A 20,548-nucleotide genomic window follows, 5' to 3' on the forward strand; every position below is an offset into this window, starting at 1 on the left:
CATCTGTCTACTCGAGCGTCCTCAGGTCTATCACCTTCAGGGGCCTGGAAAACGCCAGGCTGCGGCAATTTGAGTCGGAAGCTCAGAGCAAAGCAGGTTTAGATAGTTCAGAAGCAAATCAAGAATGACTCTCTAGAGCCAGGCTTTTCCCCCAGAGGGGCTAAGGCGCTACAACAGGCAGGCGCCGGCGGTGCATACTGGGAGATGGAGTCTCCGGCCGACCCCACTACCTCTCGGGAGTTGTAGTCCTTGGTCTGGTAAAAGAGAAGAAGGCGGCGACTCCCAAATTGTTAATTAGTTCTTAGGGGTAAACGGAAAAGGGAACTCTTTAACATCATTGCAAGATTAAGATCCTTGGGCCACTCTCCAGCTCGCGAGACCCCGCCGAGCCGGCTAGACGGCGCAGCCGAGGAGGCGGGGAGACGTTACGTTGACGCTGGCGTGACCCTCCCAGAGAATTTGGCGGGATCTCCGAAAGCTGCCAGGCGGGGAGAGGTCTGCGGCCTGAGACTCTGGTGTGAGGAACGCTGCCGCGCCCTGAGGGGCGTAGTTGGGGGCTAAAACTCGCCTGGGTTGTGTGCAGAAGGCCGGAACGAGGGAGTAGAGAAATTAGCAGCAAGGGAGGGCGTCTGGAGTCCGTCCGGGGTAGGGGACGTCCGCGGACCAGACCAGCGGACGGAAGGCGGAGCGCGCAGCCCGCCCGAGTGGGAAGCGCTGTGGACCGAGGTGAGTGTGTGAGGCGTAGACTCGGCCCCTTTCTGCGTCCGGATACGTCCCCGCATTAACTGGACCCGGCCCGAGCCCGGGCCCCGGCAGCAGGCTTATGGGCCCGTCGGCGCCAAGTGAGAAACCGGGATTGGCCGGGCGGAGCAGGGGCATGCCTGGGCCCAGCCCACGGTCGGAGGTGGTTGTGAAAACTGAAGCGGTCCCCAGGCTCCAGAGCTGGGAGCAACCTTAGAAACCTTCATTTCCAACACCCATTTTATGGGTGGGGCGAGAACGCCGAGATCCGGAGAGGTGTACCGATTTAATGTCACAGCTGTTTGTGTCAGGGCCAGGGTTTCCGGATTTCTGCTCAGTCCTCTTTCCATTACACCTTGCTTTGCTACGAAATACCAGCCTCCAGTTTCCTAAAAGGTGTTTTCATTACCTAACGCGGAAGCCGTGAACGTGATACCCAGGGAATCGTCTGTAGAGAGGTGGTGTTTTTGTTTTTTAACTTCCAAAGTGGAGTGTAATAAGCATATAGAAGAATGTACAAATCAAAAGTGTATACAGCTCTGAATTATTTCAAAGAGGATATACCTGTGTAATCACTACTCAGGTCAATAAATAGAATGTTGTCAGCACCCCCAAAACTTCCCTTGTTCCCCCAGGAGTATGTCCCTTTTTCTCCCCGAAGGTAACCGCTCTATTGACTTCTAACACCTTTGACTAAATTTGCCTGTGTTTGAATTTTGTATAAGTGACACTATATTTTTGAGTCTGGTTTCGCTCGACATTGTGTCTGTAGATTGATACATATCTTTGTATGTAGTGATAGTTCTTTTTTGTTGCCGTATGGAATTCCTTATTTTATCTGCCCGTGGTGGACATTTGGGTTGTTTCTAGTTTCTGACTTTTTAAAGAAGAAAGGCTGCTGAGAACATTCCTATGTATATTTTGGTGCACATGTGTATGCTTTTCAGTTTGTTAGTAATACAGTGTTGAAATTCCTGGGTCATAGCATTTGTCTATATTCAACTTCCACATATGATGCCAGTTTTCTGAAGTACCAATTTACATTCAGACCAGCAGTGTATGAGTGTTTAGTTGTTTCACATGCTTGTCAACACTTGCTATTGTCAGTCTTCTTATCTATTTTGGTGGCATATAGTAACACCTCACGGTTTTAATTTTCCTGATAATTAGGTTGAGCGTTGTTGGTTCATATGTTTATTGGCCATTGGATATCTTTTATCCTGAAGTGCTTGTTCAGATCTCTGGTTTTTTATTGGGTTCTCTTTCTTGCTGGTTTGAAGTTTTTTATATATTTTATTTTTTTAAAGATTTTATTTAGCTATTTGACAGAGAGGGAGAGAACACAAGTAGGGAGAGGGAGCAGCAGGCCCGATGCAGGGCTTGATCCCAGGACCCTGGGATCATAACCTGAGCCAAAGGTAGATGCTTAACTGACTGAGCCACCCAGGTGCCCCTGAAGTTTTTTATATATTTTAATTATCAGCCCTTTGTTGTATATGTGGTAAATATTTTGTCCCCCAACTATAGTTTGACTTTATTTTCTAAATAGTGTCTTTTGATAGGTAGAAGTTCTAAGTTTAAATGTCCAATTTTTCAGTCTTTTCTTTTTTGGTTGTTCCTTCATCCAGTTTAAGAAATCTTTACCCTAAAGTCATGAAGATATTCGCTTATATTCCAAGAGCTTGTTTTACAAAACTCTTACATTTAAATCTATAATTGAATTGGAAATGGATGTTTCTTCTGTATGTGTGGGGCGAGGAGGGTGGTTTCTTACTTGGTAAGGCTCTCCCATCAACCCAGCACTGTTTATCAAAAAGACCATCCTTTCTCCATTACTCTGCAGTTCCATCTTTTTCATAAACTATGAAGGGAGATGTTTAAATTTAAATTGCATTCAGGTGTTTCTGATATTTAGCACCATCACAGACACACGTTATGTTAAATCTGCCATCTAAGAGATCTGCATCTGAGCTAATCAAGAACAAATGGTCATCTCCAAAGAAGACACAGATGGCAAACAGGCACATGAAAAGGTGCTCAACATAACTAATCATCAGGGAAATGCAAACCAAAACCGCAATGAGATATCACCTCCCACCTGTCAGAATGGCTAAAATTAAAAAGATAAGAAATAAGGGATCCTGGCTGGTGAGGATGTGGAGATAAAGGAACCCTCACGAACTGTTGGTGCACTAATTTACATTTAGTGCAGCTGCTATGGAAAACAGTATGGAGGTTCCTCGAAAAATTAAAAATAGAAATACCATGTGATCCAGTAATTCCACTACAGGGTATTTACCCAAAGAAAATGAAAACACTAACTTGAAAAAATATATGCTCCCCAATGTTTATTGCAGCATTATTTACAATAGCCAAGATATGGAAGCAACCCAAGTGTCCATCCACACATGAATGGATAAAGGAGATGTGATATATACATACATACATACATACATACATATACATACACATACGATGGAATATTAGCCATTAAAAAGAATGAGATCTTCCCGTTTGCAACAATATCGGGGGACCTAGAGGGTACTATGCTGAGTGAAGTCATACAGAGAAAGACAAATATGATTTCATTTATATGTGGAGTGTAAAAAACAAAAATAAATGAACTAACAAAAAGCAGAAACATAAAGCAAACCCGTAAATACAGAGAACAAACTGATAGCTCCCAGAGGGTAAGAGGAGGAATGGACAGAATGGGTGAAGGTGAGTGAGAGGTACAGGCTTCCAATTATGGAATGAATATAAGTCAGAGGAATAAAAGGTACAGCATAGGGAATATAGTCAGTGGTCTTGTAATAATGTATGGTGACAGATGGTAGCTACACTTGTGGTGACCATAGCATAACGTACCAAGGTGTCAGACCACTATGTGGTACACCTAAAGCTAATGTGACATTGTGAATCAACTATACTTAAAAAAAAAAAAAAAAAGGAAAAAAAAACAAATGGTCCTCTTTTGTCAAGTCTTAAAGAATGGAGAGTTCATATTTGTTATCTTTTGAGTTAAATTTATCCGGATTGTTAAATTGTCCAGTTTGTATTGCTGTGATTTAAATTCATTTATTCTTGTGAACATTATGACTTGTTCACTTTGGGGTGCCTGGGTAGTCCAGTTGGTTAAGCCTCTGACTCTTGGTTTTGACTGAGGTCATGGTCATGAGATCCAGCTCCCTTGGGCTCCACAGTAGGCATGGAGCCTGCTTAAGATTCTCCCTCTTCATCTGCCACTACCCCCACCCCGGCCCTGCATTCTCTCCCCCCGCCCCCCAAAAAAGACTTGTTCACTTTTACTAACACCTTTGAAGATAATTAAAATTTTTTGTTCTCCATTCTTTTCAATCTGAGCAATCTTTTTTTTTTTTTTTAAAGATTGTATTTATTTATGTGACAGAGAGACAGCCAGCGAGAGAGGGAACACAGCAGGGGGAGTGGGAGAGGAAGAAGCAGGCTCATAGCGGAGGAGCCCGATGTGGGACTCGATCCCGGTACGCCGGGATCACGCCCTGAGCCGAAGGCAGACGCTTTAACGACTGCGCCACCCAGGCGCCCCCAACCTGAGCAATCTTAACGATCATAATAACCTGACTAGGTATGGGCCTAATGCTCTATGGAAGATTTCAGACTGAGCAGGGCACTTGGATGTTATTTATTCATTTGTGCATTCAATTAGGTCTGAAGTTGATTAAAATGGTGATGTTTAAATTCCATACATCCCCCTCCTTTTTTTGAGATTTTATTTATTTACTTGAGAGAGTGTGTGCGCGTGAGCCAGGGGAAGGACAGAGAAGCAGACTCCCTGTTGAGCAGGGAGCCTGATGTGGGACTCGATCCCAGAACTCTGGAATCATGACCTGAGCCGAAGGCAGATGCTTAACTGACTGAGCCACCCAGGCACCCTAAATTTCACACATTCCTATTGGAAGCAGAATGTGTGATTACAAGCTATGATCCTTGGCTAAGATGGGAAGTACTTCTCTCATCTCAGTCTACTGCCTTATCAGGAGTGGAGGCTTATGGACAGTCATTCTGCACCTTCATTTCACTCCTCTTCCACCACCCCCAAACCCTACTTACTGGAAGGGAACAATGAAATGAAACAGTTTAACAAACTTTCATCAATTTTTTTTTTAAATTCTAAGTCGAATCTTGAAAAGTCTGCATTCATTTACCAAATACTTACTAAACACCTAACATTTAATGTATCGTGGGGTGTACACAAATAAGACTTGGCCCCTATCCTCAAGAAATATGAAGCAGGGGAACTGGGGACATAGTTGGTCTAGTTAAGCTGTGCATCTTTAAGAAGCAGACTAGTCCTGGGTCTTCCTAAACTACTTTTGATAGAACTAGCTAGGTGGAAGGGAGAGCTGGTGAGTTATATTCTTTTTCTTGCCGTGGGTGGGTCACTGATTAGACCAAAAGACTAATGAGTAATTCTTAAGAAATTTATTGCAAAACGAACCTTGCAGCTCTGTACTTTTTCTGGCCATCTATATTTTTCAGTAGTGTATGCTGAGTAATGGCTATGCAAATGCAGCTTGAAGCAAATGCAGATACTTCAGTGGAAGAAGAGAGCTTTGGCCCACAACCTATTTCACGATTAGAGGTATGTGCTTAGTTGTTATTTTGGAATTATAATGCTACATTAGAGTCTCCTACCTATTGGGAGAAATCACAACCTTTTCATAAACCATTGATTTATTACCTAAGGTCAAGACCCAAATTAGAGTCTTCAGAAGTGTTACAAGGATCCTGTGGAAAGGCTTAAGATAAAATGCTAAACATGTCTGGCCAGATCTCTTTTGTTAAGAATTCTCCTTCTACTTTATCATTTTTCTCTCTCAGCGTTGGATTGTCAAAAACTAAGAAGCCCTAGGATCCCATGGTGGACTCTGTATGAAATTACAATCCAGAGAATTAGAGTGGCCTAGGACAGCTATGCAGGAAGAGAGAGGAGCATTGTCTCTCCATTGACCCATATCTGTGCTGAAGTTACTAGCAAGACAGCTGTCCTGGTCAGGGAGAAGGGCTTGCGTTTACTAAGGTATATATATAAGAGCCAAGTTCCAATTCAGGACTCTGCACAGAGGAACATCAAGCACCAGAGCTGGAGCCTTGCGCGATTTCTTCCCATTGTACAGAGGCCCCACAGTGTGAGTGTAGCTGACATAGGCTGAAAGAAGTAGGAGAGAAAGCAGAGAAAGCCTTTATTCTTCTCTTTACACATATTCCTACCACCCCCAGCTAAGCTTCAAGACTCCAGAAGTTAATTTAAATGGGTTTGTGATAATATTACAGAGTTCAGCATCATAACTTCTGGTATCATAAGCATCCTTATACCCACACATGCATTTTGCTTATTGCTTAAATATTAATAGTAGAGCTTGTTTCTATGGGCAGGTACTATTCTTTCCCCTCTTGAAAACCCTTCCCAACCTGCAAATACATACACATTCCACCACTAACTAATATTGTCCCAGCAGTCGTAGTTTTGGTAGCTAATAAAATCAAAGCTGAATTTGTAATATAAGTAGGAAGAGGTGCCTTTGGGTGGTTTATTTTGAAAACTGGTATATGAGTCCTTGACCAAAAGTAGTTTTCCCCCATTTTCTTTTTTAGGTTTTTATTTATTTATTTGAGAGAGAGAGAGAGCATGATCAGGGGAGGGGCAAAGGGAGAGGGAGAAGCGGACTCCCCATTGAGCAGGGAGCCTGACACGGGGCTTAATCCCAGGAGCCTGGGATCATGGCCTGAGCTGAATGCAGATGCTTAACCAGCTGAGCCACCCAGGCACCCCAGTTTCCCCCCGTTTTTAATGTCAGCTGTTAGAGCTTTCCAGTTATTTCGCTGCTCTCGGCTCTGGGGCCGCCTTATCTGTTTATCCCAGCTTAGTGTTAAAAAAAAAAAAAATCATTTTTCATGTGTGCTTGATGTAGAAAACATTAGAAACACTGGCTTAAGGTAGCTTTTTAGGGCCCAGTGTCTCAAAGTTTGTTTTTGTTTTTTTGGTTTTTTTTTTTTGACAGAGAGCACAAGTAGGGGGGAGCGACAGAGGGATATGGAGAAGCAGACTCCCCACTGAGCAGGGAGCCTGATGCAGGCTCGATCCCAGGACCCTGGGATCATGACCTGAGCCGAAGGCAGATGCTTAACTGATTGAGCCACCCAGGCGCCCCTCAAAGTTCATTTAGAGTCCTAGTTATAAAATATTGAGAGTTACAGATTTGTTCCCAGTGCCTGTGAATTAATGGTTTAGTCCCAACTCATGATGAGAATACATGGGATAGTAATATGGGATTACTAATTTAAAAGTATTGGTTTTCAAAGTGAAATGGTTGATAATTTGTTATTAAATACATCATGTGTAGAGAATACTTTTCAAAGCTTTTGCATATAATATCACAGTTCTTTAAAACAGCTCTGAAGTGGGTAGGGCAAATATCTACATTAGATGAGAGAACTGAAGCTTACATTTATCCATGGTTTTCTTCACTTGCAGCAATGTGGCATAAATGCCAATGATGTGAAGAAATTGGAAGAAGCTGGATTCCATACCGTGGAGGCTGTTGCCTATGCACCAAAGAAGGAACTAATAAATATTAAGGGAATTAGTGAAGCCAAAGCTGACAAAATTCTGGTAAGTACTGCTAATGTGACGTAGGGAGGCATTAGTGGGAATAGTACAAAAGGATGTACAGTGAAAGGTGGCAGTGTTCCTCCTTTATCCCTCATGGTGTCATCGTGTTCCCCTTTCCAGAGGTGATTATCTTTGTATGTGCCTCCTTGCATAAATTGGGATTTTTCTCTCAAGGAAATTAGTTTCATGGTGTATGAATACTGCCAAATTGACAAATTTGCATTCCCACCAGCAGTGAGTGGTATGTACCTTATCTTTATGGAAATTATGATCTCATGCCTTAGAAGTATATTCATTAGTATATTTCTAAAAAGAGTTTCTAAAAATATTCATTGACATAGGAAAATATTCCTGATATAAGAAAGCAGGGTAATAAAACACAAGTGTATATATATACATGATTGATTTTTGTTTTTAAAAATGTGTGTATATGTATAGCACATATGCAGATAAATACACTAAATATTTGTGGTATTTCTGGATGGTAAGAATGTGAGCAATTTCTATTTTTGCCTCGATTTTCTAAAGTTTCTCATTTTGTATAATAAACAAGTTTTACTTTCAAGTGTTTTTATTTCTTGTTAGCTAACTGATCATAGGCAAGATTCTTTAATAATGACAAGATAATGTGATTTCAAATTGTGCGCTTAGTTTTTGGGTTTGTTTTTTTTTTTTTTTAAAGATTTTATATATTTATTTGACAGAGATAGAGACAGCCAGCGAGAGAGGGAACACAAGCAGGGGGAGTGGGAGAGGAAGAAGCAGGCTCATAGTGGAGGAGCCTGATGTGGGGCTCGATCCCACAATGCTGGGATCATGCCCTGAGCTGAAGGCAGATGCCCAATGACTGCGCCACCCAGGCACCCCTGGGTTTGTTTGTTTTTTAAACTTAATGACATAAACGTGATTTTACTGGCTTAATAGAAATGAAGTAGTAACCTAGTAATCCCTTATGTAGCATTTTAACTTTGAAATCCCATCTGTTTCATATATATATTCTTATCTGACCTTCATAACAACACTGAGAAAAATAGGTAGGGCCAGTGTTACCTGTTTTATGAATGAGGAAACTTAAGGTACAGTGGTTCAGTTACTTATGCATGGTTGTGCAGGCAGTGGCAGAACTAAAACTAGAATCCAGTTATTTTCATCCTATCATTTTTTGATCTTCTCTCATTTTCCTCCAGTGTCTTACAGCTACTATTAATTTTTCTTAAGCATTCATAATTCTCCATGATTACATTTTATTTTATGCACTTATCCTTTGGTATTTATATAGTTATTATACAGTTGGTTTTTTAAGATTTTATTTATTAGAGCATGAGTGAAGTGGGTGCGAAGGGAGAGGGAGAAGCAGACTTCCCGTTGAGCAGGGAGCCCAACTCGAGGCTCAATCCCAGGACGCCAGGATCCTGACCAGAGCCCCAGGCAGATGCTTAACTGACTGAGCCACCTAGGTGCCCCAATAGTTACACAGTTTGATTAGCTTTACCCTTGAACTTTTATGTAGCATAAAGTAAATATTTATAAAATTGCATTTTCATATTATGTTGATTACTATTATAGTTTCACAGAAATTTTTCCCTGAAAAAATCTTCAAAGGCTAAAGAATCTTCAAAAAAGACTGTATCCTTTGTTGTTGGTTAGCTGTAGTGTATGTACTGTAACTTAGTCAAATGGACAATATCTGAGATTTGTGAGTACTTATTATCTCATACATTAATATATATAGATAGATAGATATGATGAATTCTGTTTTATTGGGTATTATACTGAGAGCTTTGAATTTTTAAGCACTGGCAGGAATTTTACTTCATTTAGACCACTTTGTAATAGTAACTCATGGCTGAAAAGTTATAATTCTTTTTTTTTTTTCTTCAAGATTTATTTATTTATTTTTAGAGAAGAGAGAGAGAAAGAGCACAAGCAGGAGGGGCAGAGGGAGAGGGAGTGAGAATTCCAAGCTGACTCCACACTGAGGAGCCCGACGTGGGGCTCAGTCTCACGACTCTGAGATCATGACCTGAGTGAGCCAAAACCAAGAGTCAAATGCTTAATTTAAGTCCTTAGAGGAAAGATGTTGCTATCCATGAAAGTATGAAGTTGTCTTTTTTTTTCTTTTTTTAAGATTTATATATTTATCTGAGCATGGACCCCGATGCCGGGCTGCTCAGTCTCACAACCCTGAGATCACGACCTGAGCTTAAACCAAGATGCGGGTGCTTAACCAGCTGTGCCACCGAGGCGCCTCTGAAGTTGTCATTTATTGTATTATTCAGATATGTTGTTGAAGTGATGACTTAATTGGAAATGACAGTTCTGAGCCCCAATACCTTATCAAAGGAGTATGTGTGATACTAAGCCAGTAGGTGTCCCTAAAGTCTATTGGTTATTTTCTTTCTGGGCATTAATATTTGTGACAGAACAAATCCTGACAGGATCTTTGCTTATGCCTTGTCAGACCTTAGCTTTAGAAATCAAATCAGTGTCCTGCTTTTAAGAAAACACAAATAAAAACCTTTAATAAAGCAAAATGAGAGGTGCAAAATGATATGGAGTTAGGTCTATTTTTCTGTCCTTTTTGATTTCGGACATTTTATGTTGTGAATTTCTAGTGGGTAAAGACTGATGATGTTATTTGCTTTTAAAGGTTAAAGAAGATTTCTTCAGTCACTGGCTATTCCTTCCTATTCCCCCAAAGTCTTTGAAATTGAGATTTTCTTTTTTTTCTTTTCTTTTTTTAAGATTCATTTATTTTAGAGAGAGAGAGCATGAACGGGAAGGGCAAAGGGAGAGGGAGAGAGAATCTGGAGCAGACTCCACACTGAGCATGGAGCCCCACATGGGGTCTGATCTCAGGACCCTGAGATCACAACCTGAGCCAAAACCAAGAGTCCAACACTTAACCAACTGCGCTACCCAGGCGCTCCTGAAATTGAGATTTTCAACAAGAATATCCACTGTACAGTGGAGAAAGGAAAATAAAGAAAATCCGTTTGTAGTGTGTAAATCAAGGTGGTTGAGAGAGAAATATTTTATGAACTAATTCATTCAGAAGGTGACGGATTTTCATGTGATCTTTTCCACATTTTCAAAGTTTAATTGTAATTGGCTTTTGTTGAACTGTGTTCTCTTGTTGTACTGTAAGCACTGTGACAGATTCAGCACAGTTATTTTTTGTAATATTTTCCATTTTTTAAGATTTATTAGAGGGCATGTATGCACATGTGTATGCAGTGGAGGAGGGGCAGAGGGAGAGAGAATCCCAAGCAGACTCCCTGGTGAGTGCAGAGCCCCAGTTAGGCTTGCTCTCATGACCCTGAGATCATGACCTGAGCCGAAATCAAGAGTGGGTCACTTAACCAACTGAACCACTCAGGTGCCCCATAATGTTTTCTTTCTATTCACCATTCTGTGTCTTGTGTCCAAGGTTTGGTAGTTCTTGGCTATTGAAAACTATAGATTTAAGACTTCACCTAGCTCAGATGAAAGTAACTCATTATGTAAGTTTGAGAATAGAAGTAAAGTTCTCCCAGATTAGGCAGTTGGACGGTTTTTACTTCACATTTCACTTTGGTTATATTTTGTTCCTCTAAGGGCTCATAGTCTAGAAAATTTAGGAATTAAAATGACAAACAGGGAAAGCATCTCCTATGTTTTTTTCTTAGCATGTTGTTATTAAAATTTTTTAACTTTAATGTTGAAAGAATTTTACATTGAAATCTTACATACCCACCACCTAGACTCTACCATTAACATTTTAATATATTTGACTTACCACCTGTCTATTCATCTCTCTATCCAGTAGTCAGTCCATCTTGAATTTTTTTTATACTTTTCAAAGAAAGTTGCGGATGTCAGTACATTTCCCCCTACATAGTTCAGCATATGTTAATTAGGGTTCAGTATTGGTTTATAGTCTCACCCTCCTGCTTTGGTGTTTTTATTTTCTAGTTTTCATTAATCTTTATTTTTCCTAAAGATTAGTAGAAGTTACAGGAAAGATCATAGAAAAAAGAAGGGAAGAAATTCTCAAAGACATGATAACAGAAAATTTGCCAGAGCTAAAGGGAAGCAGAAGTCTCACATAGTAAGAATTCATGGAGTGTCAAAGACCCACACCTAGGGGTGCCTTGGTGGCTCAGTCGTTAAGCGTCTGCCTTCGGCTTAGGGCATGATCCCAGAGTCCTGGGATCGAACCCCCACATCGGGCTCCCTGCTCCACTGGGAGCCTGCTTCTTCCTCTCCCACTCCCCCTGCTTGTGTTCCCTCTCTCGCTGGCTGTCTCTCTCGGTCAGATAAATAAATAAAATCTTTAAAAAAAAAAACCCACACCTAGACACATGAGTGTGAAATTTCAGTATACCAGTCATAAAGAGAAGATTCTGAAAGAATTCGGAGGGAAAAAGCAATTCTAAAGGAACAAAAATCAGAAAGACTACTTTTCTTTTTTTAAGATTTTATTTTTTTAGGGGCGCCTGGGTGGCTTGGTCATTAAGCATCTGCCTTCGGCTCAGGATGTGATCCCAGAGTCCTGGGATCGAGCCCCACATCGGGCTCCTCTGCTGGGAGCCTGCTTCTTCGTCTCCCACTCCCCGTGCTTGTGTTCCTTCTCTTGCTGGCTGTCTCTCTCTCTGTCAAATAAATAAATAAAATCTTAAAAAAAAAAAAAAAGATTTTATTTTTTTAAGTAATCTCTACACCCATTGTGGGGCTTGAACTCACATACCTAAGATCAGGAGTTCCTGCTCCACTGACTGAGCCAGCCAGGTACCCAGAAAGACCACATTTCTTTCTTTCTTTTTCTTTCTTTCTTTCTTTCTTTCTTTCTTTCTTTCTTTCTTTCTTCCTTCCTTCCTTCCTTCCTTCCTTCCTTCCTTCCTTTCCTTTCCTTTCCTTTCCTTTCCTTTCCTTTCCTTTCCTTTCCTTTCCTTTCCTTTCCTTCCTTCCTTCCTTCCTTCCTTCCTTCCTTCCTTCCTTTCCTTTCCTTTCCTTTCCTTTCCTTTCCTTTCCTTTCCTTCCTACTTTCCTTCCTTTCTTAAGATTTTATTTTTATTTATTTGACAGAGATAGAGACAGCCAGCGAGAGAGGGAACACAAGCAGGGGGAGTGGGAGAGGAAGAAGCACGCTCATAGCAGAGGAGCCTGATGTGGGGCTCGATCCCAGAACTCCGGGATCACGCCCTGAGCCGAAGGCAGACGCTTAACCACTGTGCCACCCAGGCGCCCCAAGACCACATTTCTTGTCAGAAATCTGACTGGTAGAAGCTAGTAGAACAATGCCTTCAAAGTTCTGAGGGAAAATAATTTTTTTTAAAGATTTTATTTATTTGAGCGAGAGAGTGTACAAGCATGTGGAGGTGCAGAGGGACAAGACGACTCCCCGCCGAGCGCGGAGCCCAATGTGGGCCCCAATCCGAGGACCCTGAGATCATGACCCGAGCTGAAGTCAGATGCTTAACCAGACTGAGCCACACAGGCACCTGTAAGGGAAAATAACTTTAAATCTAGAATTCTGTTTGCAGCAATTTTATTAACCAAGTACTTGGGCAGAATAAAACATTTTCAGAAATAAAAAATTCAGAACGTTTTTCTCTTGTCCACTTTCTTAGGAAGTTACTTGAGGATATACTTTTAACAAAATGAGGGTGGGAAACAAAGGATCTAGGTTAGACTCTAACTCAAATACTCAGTGAAGGAGGGTCCCGGACAGTAGTTAACCTAGAGAGCAGATAGCCCAGTTTGGAGAAGAGAAGGAACTTCAGGTAGAGGGGTTTCAGTAGAATACATGGTAAGATTTGGAGGTTGGTAAATTTGAGAAATGAAGTCAGAAAGCACTGGAGAAAGACATGACTCAGATATAAAAGCAAGGTAAAACGAACCATGATTTTGAAACTGGTGGCGTATAAAAAAGAAATCATTTGAATTTGACAGCAGAAACCTGTGAGGGACATTGAGATGTTAACACTGGAACTTTAGTGAAAGAATTGTACTTCTAGCACACTGTTTGGTGCTGCAGTGAATTAAATTTACAAAGCTGTAGTGTAAATGTAATGGGTATTCAAGTGAGATAGTATTAGAGAAGTTTAGAGAATAAAGCTACTACTCAGCTATTCATTGATTTTCTTTTTTCTTTGTGGAAAGTTTTTAAATGATAAGTTTAATTTCTACTTGCTATGGATGTATTCAGATTTTTCTTTTTCTTTTTCTTTCCCTTTTTTTTTTGTGGTCAGACTCAGTTTATTTTAAATCTGAATTTATTTATTTATTTATTTTAAATATTTTATTTATTTATTGGACAGAGAGAGACACAGCAAGAGAGGGACAAGCAGGGGGAATGGGAGAGGGAGAAGCAGGCTTCCCGCTGAGCAGGGAGCCCGATGCGGGGCTCGATCCCAGGACCCTGGGATCATAACCTGAGCCGAAGGCAGATGCTTAATGACTGAGCCACCCAGGAGCCCCTCTTTTACTGTATTTAGATTTGGGTTCAACTAGGGGTGCCTGGGTGGCTCAGTCAATTAAGTGTTTGCCTTTGGGTCAGGTCATGATCCCAGGGTCTGGGATCGAGTGCTGCATTGGGCTCCTTGCTTAGTGGGGAGCCTGCTTCTGCCTCTGCTTGCTGCTCCCCCTGCTTGTGCTTGCTTGCTCTCTCGTTCTTTCTGATCAATAAATAAAATCTTACAGATTCAGGTTCAACTAATCATTTGTGCCTTGACTTTGGTGTTTTTTTGAGTTTTGGATTATTGAGTGAGTTTTAAGAGTTTGTATCTTTCTAGGAATTTGCCTATTTCATTGAAGTTATCTAATTCGTTGGCATAGAGTTCTGTTTTTGTAAGGTTGATAGTAATGTCCTTTCTTTCATTCTGAGTTGTGATTTGAGTCTTTTTTTTTTCTTTTTTTCCTTGATCTAGCTAAAGGTTTATCGATTTCGCTGATCTTTTCAAAGAACCAACTCTTGGTTTCATTGATTTTTCTCCATTGTATTTCTTTTTTTTTTTTTTTAAAGATTTTATTTATTTATTTGACAGAGAGAGAGAGACAGCCAGCGAGAGAGGGAACACAAGCAGGGGGAGTGGGAGAGGAAGAAGCAGGCTCATAGAGGAAGAGCCTGACGTGGGGCTCGATCCCAGAACTCCGGGATCACGCCCTGAGCCGAAGGCAGACGCTTAACCGCTGTGCCACCCGGGCACCCCTCTCCATTGTATTTCTAGTCTCTTACTTTATTAGTTTCTACTCTAATCTTATTTCCTTCCTTCTGCTTAGTTTGTTTGGTTTGCTTTTTCTAGTATGTTTTACTTATTTATTTTAGAGAGTGCATGAGCACCAGCAGGAGGGGCAGAGGGAGACGGAGAGAGAATCTCAGGCAGAATCCATGCTGAGCATGGAGTCTGAAGCAGGGCTCGATCCCAGTACCCTGAGATCATGACCTGAGCTGAAACCAAGGGTTAGATGCTTAACCAACTGCACCACCCAGGTGCCTCTGAATGCTTTTACTTTTTAAATTTTGGAATTAATTGATTGATTATTGAAGACTTATCAGTGATTGCAAAATGGGTTATAAATGTTTTCAACCTTGACAGTGTAAAAGAAAAGGTGCAGCTGACCGAGATAGGGAAGGTAGACATGGAGGGAAAAGCGATTGAAGGACAGATGTCCTCATTTAACAAAATAGGAAGTTAAGAGATGTAGTCTATGTGGTTGATGGAACAGGAAATGAGAATTTAAATATTTTGTTAGACTTGTGCTGTATGTCACATTTGTCATAAGTCAGGCGAAGTATGTATGTGTGGGTCTATAACAGGATTTTGGGGTTTTTTTAGTTTTTAGGTTTTGTTTTTTTTTTAACTAAGGGGATGTATTACTTGAATTAGCAATTAAAAAATTAATCTTCATGGAGTCTCTAAATTAGCTTATCCTTTAGTTGCCAGAGAGATAAAATAATCCTAGAACTAGAACTACTAGTATTTTGATGACTATTTATTTATTTATATTTATTTTTAAGATTTTATTTGTCAGAGAGAGAAGGAGAACAAGCAGGGGGAACAGCAGGCAGAGGGAGAAGCAGGTTCCCTGCTGAGCAAGGAGCCTGACTTGGGACTCGATCCCAGGACCCTGGGATCATGACCTGAGCCGAAGGCAGAGGCTTAACCGACTGAGCCACCCAGGCATCTGTTTTGATGACCTTTTAAAGAGATATCACTCTGGAAATTTTGTTAGAATTTGTCTCTTCCCACAGTATGTCTGATTCTCGTTTTACTAATAATCATATTTTATTGATTTGACATTTCTTATTTTTCCCAGACTGAGGCAGCTAAATTAGTTCCAATGGGTTTCACTACAGCAACTGAGTTCCACCAGAGGCGGTCAGAGATCATACAGATTACTACCGGCTCAAAAGAACTTGACAAACTACTTCAAGGTATAGTAATTCCTTATCCTCTGCTGCAAACTGCAGTTAGCAAAGCATGCAGGTCACAGAACAAAACCAAAGTATTTGGGTAGAATTTATGTGTTAGATATGATTAAGAGATAAGAGAACTATCCACATGGAAGAAGTAAGACTGCTGGAGGGTGGGACCTGACTTATAGTGAAATTATCTGCCAATGAAATAATTGAATTTCCGTTTAATACTGCATTCGGAAAGTAAGCTTCCTCTGCTGACTTTAACACAAGGTTGAAAATCTGATAACTCAAACACTCCATGCTTGAATACTGTGTTATAGTCTCAGTGCATGGTGGTGCACACTAAACTTCTGTACTTTATGGAAACCTCTAAAGTTTTTGAACTTTTGAAAACATTGCTGTTCTAAATTATTGCAAGGTTAGATTTGTTTCTTGTTTCTTCCCCAAATATTTAATCATTCAAGTTTTCTTTTTTTTTAGGGTGCAAAATAGTATGCATTCAGGAATAGTATGCAAATTACTATATATTCAGGAATATGTGCAAATTACTTAGTATCTCTATGCCTCAGTTTTATTATCTTCATGGTGAGGATAAAAAGACTTCCTACATTATAGGTTATTGGAATTAAATGAAACGGTACATATATATGCATAGCACAATGCCAGGTACACAAGAAACAATTAGTAAATGTTAGATGATATCTCTATAATTTTTACATTTACTGCTTATTGACTTGTGATGGTATAGTTCTGTATCTTGATTGTGGTGGTAGTTACATGAAACTACAGATGTGATAAAATTGCATAGAATTATACACATATACACAAATGAGGTGAGTGCATTTATAACTAGAGCAATCTGAACAAACTCTGGGGGTGTATCACTGACAGTTTTCTAATACTGATGCCGTACTGTGGTTATGTAAAATGTTAACACTGGGGGAGGCTGAGCAAAGAATTCTTGGGACCAGGGCGCCTGGGTGGCTCAGTCATTAAATGTCTGCCTGTGGCTCAGGTCATGATCCTGGGGTCCTATGATTGAGCCCCACATCGGGCTACTTGCTCTGTGGAGAGCCTGCTTCTCCCTCTCCCTCTGCCTGCCACTCCCCCTACTCGTGCTCGCTCTCTCGCTCTCTCTTTCTGTCAAATAAATAAATAGAATATATATATATTTTAAGATTTTATTTAATTATTTTCCAGAGAGAGAGGAAAGGAGAGAGAGCGAGCACAAGCATGGGGAGCAGCGGGCAGAGGGAGAAGCAGGCTCCCCTCTGAGCAAGGAGCCTTATGTGGAACTCGATCCCAGGACCCTGGGATCATGACCTGAGCTGAAGGCAGAAGGGTCTGAGCCACCCAGCCGTCCCTAAATAAATAAAATCTTAAAAAAAAAAAAAAAGAATTAATGCACCCTCTCTGTATATTTCTTTGTGATTTTCTGTAAATCTAGAATTATTTCAAATAAAAATTTTGTTGAAAATTGAATTTCCAAATTATGTATACGTCCTTCTGATGAGTTCCAAGGACATTTCTATGATTATTGTTTCTAAACATTTGTATTGTGCTAAGAGGTGTTTCTTACTGCTCTTTTAGGAGGAATTGAAACGGGATCCATCACAGAGATGTTTGGAGAGTTCCGAACTGGAAAGACTCAAATCTGTCATACGTTGGCTGTAACATGCCAGGTGAGCTTTTGGACTTTAACCAAATAAGCAAAAATTAGTTGATTGCAACTGAGCTACCCAGGCGCCCCATGAGAACTGACTTCTTAGTGCCTGTTCCTTAATAACTGACCATACTGGGGAAAAATCATACCATAAAGCTGATTGTCTTCACTTTAAATTCAAGTTGACAGACATTAGATTAACATTCAATACTGCTTGGAAGACCTACTAAATTTGTTTAGGCATTCTTTTTTTTTTTTTTTTTTTTTTTTTAAGATTTTATTTATTTATTTGACAGAGACAGCCAGCAAGAGAGGGAACACAAGCAGGGGGAGTGGGAGAGGAAAAGCAGGCTCCTAGCGGAGGAGCCTGATGTGGGGCTCGATCCCAGAACGCTGGGATCACGCCCTGAGCCGAAGGCGCCACCCAGGCGCCCCTGTTTAGGCATTCTTTTTCCCATTCAGTACGACAATTCTCATGTTTTGTCCTTTCTTTCCAAACCTTCATGTTCCCTTCAACCCTCACTCAGCCAATGACCAACCTGCTCTTCACATCAAATTTATAAATCCACCGACATTTATACCCATCTTTTCTTATCTTGGGCTACAATGGAAAAAGTGTCTTTTCTTTTCAAAACCCCATCCTATCAGTGTGATCTGGTTACTATCTCTGGCCATGTTCTCAAGGACTCCACTCCTCTATTTTCTGCTTTACCTCTGTATTAAGTATCTCTTCCAAAACGTTTTTTTGCTTATAGTCTCATTCGTGGGAGGATTTGGAAACAGACACAGTGAATTAATTAATGCCTAAGATCATGTTTTATTGAAATAATAGATACATGGGGTGCCTGGGTGGCTCAGTTGGTTAAGCATCTGACTCTTGATTTCGGCTCAGGTCATGATTTCAGGGTCATGAGATCAAGCCCCGTGCTGGGCGTGAAGCCTGCTTGAGATTCTCTCTCCCTCTACTCTCCCCGCCCCCTCGCCCCCCAAAAAAGAGAAGAGGCGCCTTTGTGGCTCAGATGGTTACGTGTCTGCCTTTTGCTCAGATCATGATCTCCAGGTCCTGGGATCGAGCCCCACATTGGGCTCCCAGCTCAGTGGGGAGTCTGCTTCTCCCTGTCCCTCTGCTTCTCCCCCTGCTTGTGCTGTCTCTGCCTCTCTCGCTCGCTCTCAAATGAATAAATAAAATCTTTTAAAAAAGAGAGAGAAAAAGGATGCTAATTCATTAATAACAGAAAGGATTACATTTCACCGGCCTAAGAGCTAGAACTAGTGTTATAGAAAGGATGTTAAATTACTGCTTAAATCTAAACATTATCCGCTCTTATTTTTTCAGATTTTCTTAATGAAGTGAAACTCTATTACATTAGATCTCTGTCTAATAATGAAGATACATAAAGTTGAGAGCCACAGTTAAATCACAAAAATGAACAGGCCATGTTCTTTAAAGTACTAATTCTAAAATTCAGAGAAGACAGTTTATCATAAATTCCAATTTTAAATGCATATACCCTTTGACAGAAAATGTGGCTTATACAACTATTCACATATAGTCAAGGATAAATGTACAAAGAATTTACACCACAGCATTTTAAAATGATGAAAGTTCAAAACAACCTACATCACTGTAAAATAGGAAGAAGAGTTAAATTATGGTACTAAGCAGTTATTAAAAATAACTAACTTGGTGGTGGTGTCCCAGTTCAGTAATACAGGATGACTGCAGTGGCACTGGAGGGCAAGATGGAGGAGACAGAATGCTCTGGAGTGCAGAGTATGCAGTCCATCCCCTTGAAATTGGCTCAGTAATACACTGGAACCTTGTCTACTTTTCATACCTATACCTGGTCACCTATGGTCTCCCTTCTGCCCATAGAGGCCTTTGTAGCTGGAAAAGAGCTTTCTCTCATGCTAGCACTAAAGATAACAAAGTGAGAGAAATGGGGATCCTCATTCATCTTAATTTCTTATCCCCTGTGTGTCAAGATTTTCTCCTCCCCAAAAAACTAAGCATTTGCTGTCCTCTTGGCCAGTGGATCCAAACCTTTGCTCTATCAAGACCCTCTTTTGTTGTATACATATCCTTTGCTTCTTCCATGGATTCTTAAGATTTATCTGCCAGCTTATTAAATGATAACATAATCATTTTTTCTTTTCCGAATTAACTAAGCCTCTGTAACTGAGTGGTAAGGTCAGTGCCTTAGAGGTGGAGAGTATCATCAGTTCTCAAAGTGCTTTCTGTATGTCAGGCACTGTACGCTAAACACTTTATGTGAGTTATTTAATCTTCAGAACCGTCCCATAAAGTGGGTTTTATCTACATTTTACGGAAAAGGAAACAGATTAATACTCTCAAAGTCACATAGTAGTGGCTGAACCACATATGAAGAGTGTTATATGAAAATGCATAGATGACGATCTGGAAGATTACTTCTGGGAGATGGGAGTGATAAGAGCTTTCACTTTTTACTCATTTCTATATTGTATGAATTTTTAATATAAGGATATAGTACTTGCATAATTTGGAAAATTTTTTCTCAGAAATAGGAAAAGAAAGAAAATTTGGTGCTTCTTGGCCCTTAATGTAAAATGTCCTAAAGGATTTCCCTCAGAATTTAAAGGTGAATTATGGCTCCAAAGTAGATTGTTAGGGTGGAAACTACCCTTTAGCATCATTCACATAAAATTTATAGAACTTAAAGGTGTCTGGCATGGGATGGGTAGTCTAAAACAAAGATTTCCCTAAGTGGCTCATAAGACAATTTTGATGGCATTCCTCCCTTTTCTTTTTTTTTTTTAAGATTTTATTTATTCAACAGAGATAGAGACAGCCAGCGAGAAAGGGAACACAAGCAGGGGGAGTGGGAGAGGAAGAAGCAGGCTCATAGCGGAGGAGCCTGATGTGGGGCTTGATCCCATAACGCTGGGATCACGCCCTGAGCCGAAGGCAGACGCTTAACCACTGTGCCACCCAGGCGCCCCTTTTCTTTTTTTTTTTTTTTAAGCTCTATTTTCCTTTTCCCCCTTTGTTTTTAACATCTGTAGGTACTATTGGAATAAACACCTTTTTTCGTCTCTCTCAGTC

General features: G+C 40.6%; 1 protein-coding gene across 2 annotated transcripts in view; it reads left to right on the forward strand.

Annotated features, from left to right (window-relative positions):
- The first annotated feature begins 307 nt into the window (after positions 1 to 307).
- RAD51 (RAD51 recombinase) overlaps positions 308 to 20,548 on the forward strand; it is a 30,768-nt gene continuing 10,527 nt past the window's right edge. The window contains exons 1-5 of one of the 2 annotated variants that reach the window (XM_008702246.2): positions 308 to 726; positions 5,266 to 5,365; positions 7,259 to 7,396; positions 15,698 to 15,815; positions 17,391 to 17,482. In XM_008702246.2, the coding sequence (XP_008700468.1) occupies positions 5,279 to 5,365; positions 7,259 to 7,396; positions 15,698 to 15,815; positions 17,391 to 17,482 (435 nt within the window). In that variant the 5' untranslated portion in view covers positions 308 to 726; positions 5,266 to 5,278. Of the gene's footprint in view, positions 727 to 5,262; positions 5,366 to 7,258; positions 7,397 to 15,697; positions 15,816 to 17,390; positions 17,483 to 20,548 lie in introns of both variants that reach the window. The other variant, XM_008702245.2, reaches the window with a different exon arrangement.

This window comes from Ursus maritimus, unplaced genomic scaffold (genome assembly GCF_017311325.1).
Source record: "Ursus maritimus isolate PB19 unplaced genomic scaffold, ASM1731132v1 scaffold_35, whole genome shotgun sequence".
In the NCBI taxonomy this organism is placed as follows: Eukaryota; Metazoa; Chordata; class Mammalia; order Carnivora; family Ursidae; genus Ursus; species Ursus maritimus.